This window comes from Leptosomus discolor, chromosome 1 (genome assembly GCF_034619465.1).
Source record: "Leptosomus discolor isolate bLepDis1 chromosome 1, bLepDis1.hap2, whole genome shotgun sequence".
Lineage (NCBI taxonomy): Eukaryota > Metazoa > Chordata > Aves > Leptosomiformes > Leptosomidae > Leptosomus > Leptosomus discolor.
In genome coordinates, this window is record NC_141391.1 from 151268512 (window position 1) to 151281178 (window position 12667).

At 38.7% G+C, this 12667-nt stretch overlaps 1 protein-coding gene across 6 annotated transcripts in view; it reads right to left on the reverse strand.

Moving 5' to 3' along the window:
* Positions 1-3276, reverse strand: part of ERC1 (ELKS/RAB6-interacting/CAST family member 1) — a 284902-nt gene extending 281626 nt beyond the window's left edge. For all 6 annotated transcript variants that reach the window (XM_086467310.1, XM_086467304.1, XM_086467291.1 and 3 more), the window contains exon 1: positions 2541-3276. In XM_086467310.1, coding sequence (XP_086323436.1) covers positions 2541-3209 — 669 coding nt within the window. In that variant the 5' untranslated portion in view covers positions 3210-3276. The remainder of the gene's footprint in view (positions 1-2540) is intronic.
* Positions 3277-12667: the final 9391 nt, after the last annotated feature.

Below are 12667 nucleotides of genomic sequence, written 5' to 3' on the forward strand. Positions count from 1 at the left end.
CAAAACCAAGAGGCAATTCAATCATTCAAAGTTGAGGTGAAAAGAACAGCAATAAAAATAATACAATCAGGGACAATCAAGTGTGCTAGAGGAATAAAGAGCAGAGACCACAGCAAAGAGATTGAGACGACTATCAGATAATGCCATGAGTCAGACAGAACCTTGGCTCCACGAGTTGAGTCAATTGTTAACAATGCATTTGGCCTTTACTAAGCTTAATATAAAGCACAACTTCTACACATGTGAGAAGTCGTTATTAAAAGCAATGTGCTGAAATACTCGTATTAAGGTCTACAACATACCAATTCCTGCAATTATACTGGAAGTCATTTTATGGGGAGGCTGGAGGGGTAATGAAGAGATTTTTCTGGTCCCCCAACAGATCAGAGAAATCCCTTGTTCAGTGTCTAAACAGAGAAGTCTGTTTAATTACAGTAAATCCTATTAAACTGATCTTCCTTATAAAGGGCTGAAGTGACCAACTCCGAAAAGCTATAGAAGACATAATGAATTCATAGTTTAATTAGGACACACTGTTAGCTAACTATAATCTATTAATTAGCATTCTTAGTTTTTACAGCTCATTGCAATAATACCCTTTTACTTTTAAATTGCACCCTTCTTTTTTTGGACCAAAGTTATACAATTCTACCAGTGTGGTAGTAATTATAGTGATTGCCTAGAGAACAGTGGCCTGGAAATATCTGCAAATGTTTAATTAGGGGATAAAGGAAAGACAAGGAAAAAAAAAAACAACTCAGAGGAATTACTGTTCTCCAATCTACACATATTTAGTAACCGCTTGATCCATTCTAAACCATACATTCATTGGATTTTGCTTGCAAGACTTCCACAGCATCCTCAAATGTCAAAACTGAGTTCAGAAAAAATGTTATTATATTCTAATACATCCTCTTCAGTATAAACACAGAGCTTAAAATTGAAAAGAATTTGAGAATTAAAATGCTTACCTGCAGCTGAAATACAAAAAGCATCAGAAAGTTAAGTGAGTGGTATTCCATGTATTCATTATACTGGTACTGTACCACTACAACCAAAATTTTCACTGGATTACTCCTTTTAAGGAAACCCTACTTCTGCAATAAAAATTATTTAACTTTAGGTTTTCTTCACTCCAAGAAGACATATGAAAATGAATACAAAATGTCACACACACTAACAAATCCCATGTTGCGATACTTACCATTTGGTAAGAATACAGCTATAAAGCCACACAAGTTCATTACATTATTTCATACTAACTCAGGAAAAGGAATTTATTTTCTTCAACTCAGTTCTTTAAAAACTAAAAAGAAAATCGCAGACACCTTCAGTGCAGCAGATTATCACTAACCAAAAGGAATCTACTCTTTACGACAGGTCACCTTAGAGTATAACGTGCCAAGTACTATCAGGACTGTGTTTTCATCTTCTAGAGCAAATCTTAAAAAAAAAAAGACACTGCCTAAACCAGCAAGTATACCTTAAGAGCTTCAATAACATGATCATGCTTGAATTATGGAAACTATTTCATTAAACTTCCTTGGATATTTAAAAAACTCAATAGGGAAAGTAATTCTGTCATGGTGAAAGCTGACTTATAGTTCAGGAGACTTTTGGAGTTGGACACTGGGCCTGTTTTCCACAAGAGCGGTGAGGTTTCTTACGAGAGTGTCCAGAGAGATGCCTAACTCACATTTGGCCAGAAAAACTAAATGGAGGACGCTAACTGAAAGACAAGTAGTTACTTCAGGGTTAAGCTAGCAAGAAGGTCTAGGTGGGAAAATTTTAAAGCAGCTTTTAATAAGTACAGCTGACTACAAAGAGACCTCAATTTTAATCGACCTCTCAGTTTTATTCTAATTTAGGGATGCTTTTAAGAGGGAGACGACAAAAGAACTAGACGCCCAAGATTCTCTGTTCTTCTGCCTATTCTCTAACTAGCCAGACCACTACAAAAAAACCTTTAGGGTGCTTTACAATAGTTGCATAAGAAAGTATGCACAGCTTATGACAAAAGAATAGATGAGCAGGTATTAAACAGTGTTACTCAAATGCAGCCAAGAACACAATTTATATCTGTTTGTGAAAACTGTAGGTCTGGAGGTTTTAACTGGAGCTCTAAAATAAGATCAGTGTAACGTGAACTTTGCTTTACTGGCACTCTGTCAACATTCAGCAACAGTTCAGTTGTATCTGGGGTCAGCAGTTAGTACATTCTGCATCTCTGAGAACGCTTCAAGGGGTAAGCACTATTGAAATATTAATTATGAACAGAGTAAAATACTTCCAAAAGGAAACCGAGTGGTTATCATCAGTCCGAGGAAAAAAAACACATGACACACAAGGAGAAATGAGCACTCTAGACGTGACTTGACAAGAAACATTTAAAAAGAGGCTTGCAAGTTGAAAACACATCTTATTCATACCAATTATCTGGGAAAAGCACCAATATAATTTAGCCGCTTACATGTGACATTCAAGTTTATTAAACTCACTTAATTGTGCTACTACACTAACAGTGACATTAGACGACAAACCTGGTTTTCTTCTTGCAAAACTCTATATTGCTCCTTCCAAATGGTGATTTTTGAAGCTTCATCTTTCCTCAGAGCTCTCTCCTTTTTTAGCTCAGGACTCCAGAAGGTCTTGATACTGTTCATGGAAGAACTCAGCTTGCTTTCTTTCACCTCCACATCCTTGCGAAGCAGATCGTTTTCCCTTAATACTTCTTTGAGCTGTGTCTGCAGATCCATTATTGTGTTATCCCTGGCCTGGCGCAGTGAGTGAGGCACAGTGGATGCCATACTCACTGGAGGGAGATGGTGCTCTCCAAATGCAATAGTATCACTGGCAACTCCACTACTGGCAATGTTAGGGCTGCTACCCATTGCAGTCATCCTAACACCATAAGGCAGCCGCCCCCCAGATCGGCCCAAAGTCATGGTGCTTTTTGGGGTATCTGCACCCACGTTCTCATGGTCACTTAGATACATAGGGCCAGATGTAGCATAGGCAGCATTTAAGGACTGAATATTTTCCATAGAAAGGGTTTTCCCACTGCCACCCCCAGTACTACCGCCAGAACTGCCTCCTGTGCTGTTGGTTCGACGATGGCCCAAACGTGGTGACCGTGGCAGCCTTGGTGAACGCCCTGGACTCTGGTTGCTTGGCTCAACCTTACCAACTGAGCGAGCACTTCCGTACATGATTAAGCTGGTGGTGTGAGGCAATTAGATAGGCATAAATCAGGAATGAGAGAAATCCTGTTAAGTTCTTCAACGGTTGTAAGTCAGCTTAAGGCCAATCACAACTTATTACAGATCCAGTTGTCCATCTTCGAAGTCACGTGCTCACAATGTTCAGGACCATACCTGTATCAATAAGAATAACATGTTAAAATCCTTATCAATAAAAATAAAGCACTAAATACCTAGTTTATCACCAAATATTTTGTCCCACATTAGAATAAAGTGTATTCCTATTACCTGTACACTTCTTGCTTTTCTTTTGTTACCTTATCACAGTAAAGAGAGAGAGAAAAGAACCACCTATTAATTTTCAAGCCATAATTTTGTTGGTCATGACCTGAAATCTATAAAAGTCAACTAACTTTTTTTCCTACCTATTTCTAACTGTCCCTAATTCTTTACCTGCTACCTTTCTGAGTAAGAGAGACAATCAAAATTTAAAGCTCATTCAGTAGTATTCTTTTCCTTCAAGGACTGCTAGCTCCCATAGAACACAGTTTCTAAACCCTGTTGCTGTGAAAATAACCCTGCAAATGGGAAGATAGGATGGACTGAAATGATTCTGATCATGATCTCAACTAGCAGGTCCCTTCAGTGATGCTGTCAGCCCTCCTTCGAACTCAGAAGTCCAAACCGAAATAAGAAGAATCATTAAATCATTACTGACCACAAAGCTTAAGCAAGTATAGATACAACTCCAAAAGAACAGCAATCACACAGCAACAGGACCAATGAGGTTAGGAGGAACAAGAGAATCACACCTGCACTGCAAACTGATTCCAGTCTCTTATTTTTTCTTGAACTGGGATTCAGTCCTAAACATGACTTAAAAAATCTTTGTTCAGGTTAAGCAAAGACATCAGACAAAATACACTCTTCATTAACCAGCTCAGATTAATTCCATTAAACAGCTTCATTCCAACAGCAAGGACCTCTTAAAACACAGAACGTATGACATCATCACATTGCAGGTCCTCCTCCCATCTACTCCTTTAAACAAGAACTCTGGTAGCATATGCAATCAAACTCCTTATTTTTGCACTGTAACATTATGCTGTTCTACAATTGCTAGCAGGTAACTCTTTAGAACAGGGGCACTGGGCTGAGACCACTGTTAGTAGTAAAGATCTGGTAGAGGAGCAAGAAACAGGGATGAAATCCACTCTTGCGACGCACTGTAAAATGACTCCCACTACACAGTTCTCACTTTTTTTTTTCTCTCCTATTTTTTCCAGGGTAAACTATTTCAAGTCACTGTTGGGCTCAACTGAAATCAAAACTAGAACACTAAAACACTCCTGATCTGACCTCTCCCCATTAGCTGAAAGAATACCATGTAGTGTCCAAAGAGCTGCAGCATCTTATATATCCCAACATCTTCCCTTTCACACCAGCTTTCATCTAGCCTCACCTTCTACTCAGAAGTTAGGTTTGCCAGATATTAGGAATCAATTTTACCAAAAAACATGGCATGTTTGTGAGACAATAATTGGGCAAGCAGATGAAAGATCTGGCTCAAAAGAGGAATACATTTACAAAAGAAATTGCAGAAACAGTAAAAGTGGGTGGAGGGAACAGACCAAAAAGTAATACTGCAAAAAATACTGGAAAAGGGTAGAAAGAAAAAAAAAAAAGTAAAAGCCTGATGAAAAAAAATACATTTTTCCTTTCAGAAACAAGTTAGTATAGAAAAAGATACAACAAGGAATAGTTTTTAAATGTTTAATCCTAAATTTTAAATGGAAAACAAGGTCAGAGTAAGCGAGCATTTTCTCATTTTCACACTATTTCACAGAAGATACAATAGCATGAGTAATTTTACAAAGCTTATGGAAGCTGATACTGTTTTGCGAGCAGTCCTCAAGAAGTTCAGGTGCTTGCTCTCTCTGTCTCTCACTGTCTGTTTTGTTTTAAATGACAACCAAAGCTAGCAACAATATTGCTATGGAATATTTTAAAACACGTATGTAAAGAAAAATAGGCCAAGGAAAGATAGCCAATGGCATTAATAATTGAAGTTATCTACCAAAACACCACCTACGGGTTGGGGTTTTTTTTTTAAATACGAGTTACAGTTAAGACTTTCCTTCTATTTCAGCTACGTATCCTTATGCAAAACAGTACAGAAATATAAACTCTGTAACAAAGTCTACAGTGTTCCACTGGAGTTGCTTCAATAAGCAAGACACTGTGCCCCAGATCTGGAAGAAAAACACTTCTTCCAAATAGAAAAGCTATTTCAGACTAAACTCACTGTTTGAGATATCAAAATGCTAAAAATGCTGCTGTGACACCACTTGAGCACTCAAAACAAGTCAGATATGATTTCTTAGACACTACATAAAGTACAGTCAACTGAGAGCTTGCATTCACGAGGATTCTCTTGAAAATTAATCCAAATCACAGCACTTAATTTATTTGCTAGAAACTCACCACAGTAAGTCAGTGCACTCACATAACAGCTTTAAATAAGTTTAACTTGAACCAAAAGATGACATATTTTATTCTGTGTGTTTTAGTTAAAGCACTTTCCCCAAAAAACATTAAGTTTAAATGTTGCTAGAAGTCCTTTACTGTTGCATGCCGAAGTATCACCTAGTAACATGCTTAACAACATCCAAGAAGGGCACAAAAGATTTTAGATCATTTCTAATGAGTTAATCGTCCCCAAAATGGAAAAGTGTCATTTAAACTCACAGAATTGCTTTCTCCTTGCTTTACTAATGTTTTATTAAACCATTAATAGCTTTGCATAGAATGAAAGTCACTAATGTCCTTGACAGAAAAGTAGCTTCCCAGGCAGCTGTGAGGAGCTGGTAGCACAGCAGGTGCTGTGCAGTGGCCATCCTCTAATGTACCGGGTAGGCAGGTTAGCTCTTGTCCACCTTAACTGGAAACACCAGTCCTATGCTAATCCAGCTCTAAGCTTTGTTTCATAGGTAAGCACCATCCCCTATGTCACTCCAGAAAAATCAAGTAATTCAAGCTATGAAAGCCAACTGCTAGAATTAGCTGTTGATTAGGGTTACAGTAAGGATTCCTGGAGCGGGCACACATGAAACCCAGGGAGAACAACTCCGACATCACCACCACGCGTTACACTGCACTCACTTTTCAAGAGCAAAATCAAACAAAAGCAGTAGATTAAGAAAAAGTATTTGGAAACAAGCAAATGTAATCTTCCAGTATTTCTCTTGAAATGAGAACTTTTGTTACACCGTTGTTAGACTTAAATCTGAATATTCCAAACACTAACTAAATACACCCTTCCAACCAGGCAGCCAGTATCAGTATTTTCACTGACACAGGAGGGATTTGTCATGGTTCCAGAGAAAATAAAAACATGTTACAAGATAAATCTTAAGTCTGTCTTTTTTTTTTTTCCCCTGATATTTTTCTATCAGCATTTATCACCGGCCATTTCACTCTGTTGCTATTAGGAATCCATAAGCAGAAGTACATATTAAGACAATTCACACTAAGAAAACCATCTTTCATCCTGCAAACAGTAAAGTGAAGGAAGTGACAGAGACGTCTTTTCTCATTTGCAATACCAATTAATCATGAAGAAGAAAGAGTTCTAGCTTCCCTCCAGCAGTCCAAGCAAAATTACATGGAAGATTTCTTTCAGATACCAACATAACCAGAAAAGTTAAAGTTTTTCAATATCCAGACCCAGACCAGCATTTTACTAAGAATTTCAGAAGTACAGTCTCTTCTTTTCCATGAGGCCAACATGCAGCACTGTTACTTTTTTCCTCTTCTACTCTGACCCTAAATTTAGTCACAAATAAATCATCCCTTAAGCTTACAGGATAGTGGTATCCACAAGGAACACTGTCCAACAGTGACATGAATGTATTGACCATTTTTTCCTCTGCAAACTGTCCCACAGGTTTCCAAAACCTTTGGCCTTTTCTGCCTATACAGGAACCCTTACCTAAGATTACAACGAAAGAGACTATAAACTACAAGTGTTCAAAAAAATAAAACCACTGAAGGCAGTGCTAAACCATTTTTCCTCAAGGTAGCTTGCATACCTTTACATTTGTGAAACAACTCTCTTGTTCACCACTCACTAAGAGAACAAAAACTTCCGAAGAGCATCCTATCAGCCAGCCAAATAAAAAAAATCCGAAAAAAAATAACGTCAGCCAAAGTAGAAACTTCATACAGGTACCTAGAGATTAGCGTAGTAGCTTTGCAAGTACAGAAACACGTTATCGACCTGCTTTAGCGTTAGTTGAAAATGCTACCTAGCGACTATGAAAAAGCTTGAAAGGACTACCAGAAGCATAAAAAGAATAGATTAAATTATTCAATATTGTAGAAAAAGGTTTCCAAAAAAGACAGTTATGAACACATTTTCTGTATGAAAATGGTAAGACAGATAACAGTACATCCTGCCTGAAGTGCCAGCTAAGAAAAATGTCTTCTAAGATCACAGGTAACTGTCCAAAACCAAAGACACCATGAACTGTGAAAAAAGTTTATAATCTGGCAGTAAACATTTAAATGTACTACAGTGCAACTTATGGCAACTGAAATGAATCTGTTTCATTACAATAGCCTAGTCGCAGCCAGTGAAAAGCCATGGAGAATCAAGCCTCCTTCAAAACAGCAAGGCAGCTACCACTCTGAGTAGTATAGCGATAACCAGAACTAAACACCAACGAAAATGGTAATTAAAAGCAGCATGAAAGCTGGTAACTCCTTCATCAGAACCCAGCATGCTGAAAGAACAGTCAGATGCAACCTGCACTATTGTATGCAGATTTACTTGTAATTATGAAATGAGAGAGGCCAGAAATAGGTACACTAGTCTTGCCAAAAGTTCTGGTGGTTTTCAATAAAAGAGTTGTATTCAGGCACAGTAGAAAGGTAAGAAATTCCACAGGGATGACATTCAGGATAAAGAATTCAATAAAATGACATGTGTTTACCAACGCTGTCACACTCAGCCCCTATATCTAGTGTTTTACATGAATCAATGGCTCAGAAAGCAGACATTCCTGACTGCAGCTGACAGGTAATGACAGATTCATTAACACAAAGTTTTGTTAACCTCTGGAGGATCTCTGTCGTAGAAATAGGTGATGCCTTTCGTATCTCCCCCTACTCCAGGACAAATACTAATACCACAGTAACTACTCCTAGGTAAGTGAGCAAACCAAATACAGAAAAACATACTGCAGAAACACAGGAAAATGACTGCTTACATTTGTTAAAAAAAAAAAAAAAAAAAAAAGAACGAACTTTGGAATAACTTCTGCAGCCTTCAGCAAGTAACATTTCAGTGAATTTCTTTTGTTGAGTTGCTGTTCAGGCTTGACACTGGCTGACAGACAGCAACGTTTACAGAGTGAACTCCTTGATACTATCACTGCCCGATAGTCAGGCAGTTTGATCGCAAGCTAGGCAGGCAAGCACACCTTACTGCACAGTGACCCCTCTCGTGCCTCCCACCAGCATCCTGGAAGCCATATACCCAGCTCCCAGAAGACTGAACTTCCTTGTAGCCGCAATCCCTGTCTGCACAAGGAAAGCTTTGAACGTCAGTTCAGTAACAGCAACAGAAAAGTCAGCCTTTACAAGAGCAGTCTCAATCTGATAAAGCAGCGTAGCAGACACATTAGACTTCATTAACAGAGGTAGCAATTGTTCACATTTTCATAATTAATACCTTAATAGTTAATGACAAATTAAAAAAACCCTAGAATATATGAAGGGACCTGGACTCCAGAACAGAGCCAGGAAAAAAAAAAAGATGGAATTCCAAACCAGGAACAGGCTTATGTTCCAGTAAAACCCTGACAAATATCTTTACCTTGGAATGCAAATAGTGGGCATGATGACAGAACAGACAGGATTCACAACAACTTAGAGGTGTGTCAACCAAAAAAAAAAAATTAATTCCTGTCACTTTCTGGTGCACACCGCAATTACAAAAGCTATGGCTGCTACGCTACTTTACATTAAAAAATGTGAAGTATCTATCTTAGGACTATAATGTACATTTTAGGTTTGACTAGTTCTGGGAGGTAAGAAAGCTCACTACTTTTCATGTTAAATTAATGACTATTACACATAAAAACGACAGAAGAAAGTTTACTTTGGAAACTGTTTGCAAGCCAGCTACTGCTGAACACAAGGCATTGAACCCATGGAATACAAGGTTGTTTATCCATATCAAAATATTCTTATCCTCATAGCCTTGACAGCAAGAAAGCAAAAGGGATGAAATTAAGATGGAATAGATGACAAAAAAGGAACTTTTCATATTATGATTGAGTCTCATTGCTAGATAGCACATGAATAGATGCCCAAGTACTGACATCTGTTTACGCCCAATCCTTTTTAAAGGTAGGTTGTTTGTTGTTTGGTTTTGGTTTGGTTTTTTTTTAAAGTCCAGAAACTTGCACATCTGCCAAGTTCACTGGAAGTAACAATGCCCTTGTTCTGCCTCACTGAACATGAGAAGATAGGAGCCAGTATGTTCTCCCCCCTACACACAGACTGAGAAATCTTCCCAGAAAAATATCTCAAAAATCCCTTAGAGTCTTTAGGTGACTGACATACTGAAAATCATGTTTTGCAAAAGAAAGGCCATCAACTGTGACCCTAACATTTTGAGGAAAAACCCAGCAGTCATTTGTCAAAGGAGCATTTTGTTTCTAAACAAAAATTGACACTCCTGTTACACACTTCTTAAATTTGAAAGGTTAACATAAATGGCACACATACACTTCACCACTGAACATAGAAACATCCTGATTAGCTGTCCTTTTTAGACACCATTCTGTTTCCCATTCTTCTCTCCCACTCCTACAAGAGATCCCACCCTGAATACACTACCCACCCGTCTCTCAGAAACATTCATCAGCTTCCTAGGTAATTTGTCTCCAACAAGTATACGTTTCCTTTCATGAGATGTACTTACTCCACAAGGAAGACACGAATAAGGTGACAGAACATGCTCTACTCTATAGCAGCTTCTTTGCAAAAGCAGTTTTAACTGACACTAGGTTTTGTTTCTTATAATTCCCATGTCTTGATACCAGCATAGAGTATACTTTCACCACCATAGCTTCATTCCTTTAAATCTTCTTTCCCAAAAAATGAGGCCACAAAATCAAAAAGGCTCACTATTATTATAAAAATGTGTGTATTTCAGTTAGATCTTTATTTACTCATATTTATATACTCTGCGATACACCACTTGCTTGTAAGGATTTCTTCCTAAAGCTCCAGAGGTCAGCCTCAACTTGAGGCAGAACATGAGGTGCTACTGGTATTTTTAAAGGCCTTACCTCAGCCCACTTGTCAGACTAAAATGGTTCTGCTCGCAGTATACTAAGAGTTAACCTGGTCACTAAATTTGGGTGCACAAGCAAGCTCTTCCCCTTTGTCAGGTTGCTGTGTACCAATATAAATTCTTCTGTCATCCTTCAGAGACCGGGGCACATATTTCTTCACACTGTCTGGACATCACAGTTAGAGCCTTCTCAGGTGTGGCAGAAGTCTTGGACACTGTTCCAGCGCCTATTCTCTCCGATAGCTTTAAGTATTTCACTGGCAGCATTGAATTTGTTACAGGATGATTTGCACATGGTACAGTTACATTGTGGACCATTCTCAATTCCTGGTTCTTGCCTGAGTTTACTGGGGATTGGACCAAACAACCCACATGGTACCTCCCTGTCCTGCGTTCTTAACACTAACATGTGCAGGCAGGCTAGGAGGGTGCATCAGGATTTGTTTTGTGCAAGGAACAGGAGCTGATTATAAATCTCTAAATTTAAAGCAGATAGGAGACATACAGCAAAGATCTGCACCTGTCTTTTTCGTTTTTAAAAAAGTCCAAAACCACAAAAAGCAAGAGCAGTCAGAACACTCACATGCACTTCCCAGTGATGAACTGATTAACTCTCATTCTTCTAACGACCTAGGAGACTGAAGACCTGTGGACAGTAATTTTCTGTCCTTGTATGGCTAAAGAGTTTATAGCCTGATTTTTAGAGTATAGAGTTCGTAAATACTATACGCTTGTATGCATGGTTGTTTCTCTCTTCCCCCCAGGTGGCATGCAACCAACAACCAACTTCCCACTAGTGGAAACACAATACTAAGAGTTATGAAGACATTTCAAAAGTCCAGAAGTACCTAGAGGCACAGTGAATCCATGCAGACAGCTAGCCTAAAGTCACCACGGGTAACATCACTGCACAATGCAAAGCATGCTCCATCTACAGAATCTCCATCATAATCTCACCCTGACAACAAAGTTGTGTTAACAATACTGACACAACTCACATATTAGAAAACATCACTTCTCCTAAATCAGCATTGGATTTTCTAGGATCTTGTTGCTCTACCGCTGCCATACAGCAGCCCACTGCATGCCTCAGAGTTAAACTCTTGGCTTAAACAGCCACTAATTCATAGAACCCTCATCACCCAGAGCACTCTTACAGCAGGGTAGCCAGCAAGGTTCAAGAAAGCATATTACTGGTTCTTAACTCCAGCAATCAGTCTGATTACTTAAAAAGTTGCTTGCATGCATCCACCCATCCTCCGTTTCCGAGCGTACCACACTCGGCCAAAACAAGCCAGACTTTCTAAACGTACTACAAATTTCAAGTGGCTTAGCCAGGTAAGTGTTGTAACAAACCTCTCAGAAAACAGAGGCTTTTGGGGGAATAGGTTTGAAAACAGGGAGGGGTGAAGGGAGGAAGGATAACTATGGGAGAGTATCCTGCTTCCCAAAACAAAGAATAATAGCAAGGAACTCAAGCACTGGTTACAATAGCACAGTGAAATATTTCTATTCATACAGCAACACAGGTAACTGCTACCAGGAACTGAGAAAGTGGCAGATTCAGCAAAAAACACTAGGTTTCTTTCATAGCCAAGGTTTGCAAATCAGTAAAAAGGTACAGGTCATGTAAATACCAAACCTGCTTTTTCGCCAGTCAGGCCATTAGCCAGATGTTAGAGATGAAAAGCTGTGCAAAGAGAATCTCATACAAGCTTGTGATGTGATTGAAGAAACAATGCTAAGACTTACAAAAAACCATGATGCTTTAACATAGCCCAGATAACAGAAACTCAAAGTGAAGAAAAGCTGCTAACATCCTCACAGTGATGTGATCACAGCTAAATTGGTTTCCCAGAAAACATGGGGAAAGTTCAAATTATATCAAATATTATGATAAACCCATGTTTTACCCAGCAGATCCCAAACTTTTTCTAGCTGCAGCCCCTCTTGCAGCTTGGTAGATTTGGACCATTCCAAATTTCTTGACACAATAAAGTCAGGTACTAGACTATTCAGGGAACTACTGTTCTGTGATGAAGTTCTCAACTATGCTTCCAGAAACAAACTGCATTCAGTACAGCTGCCTCTGCTATTTAAC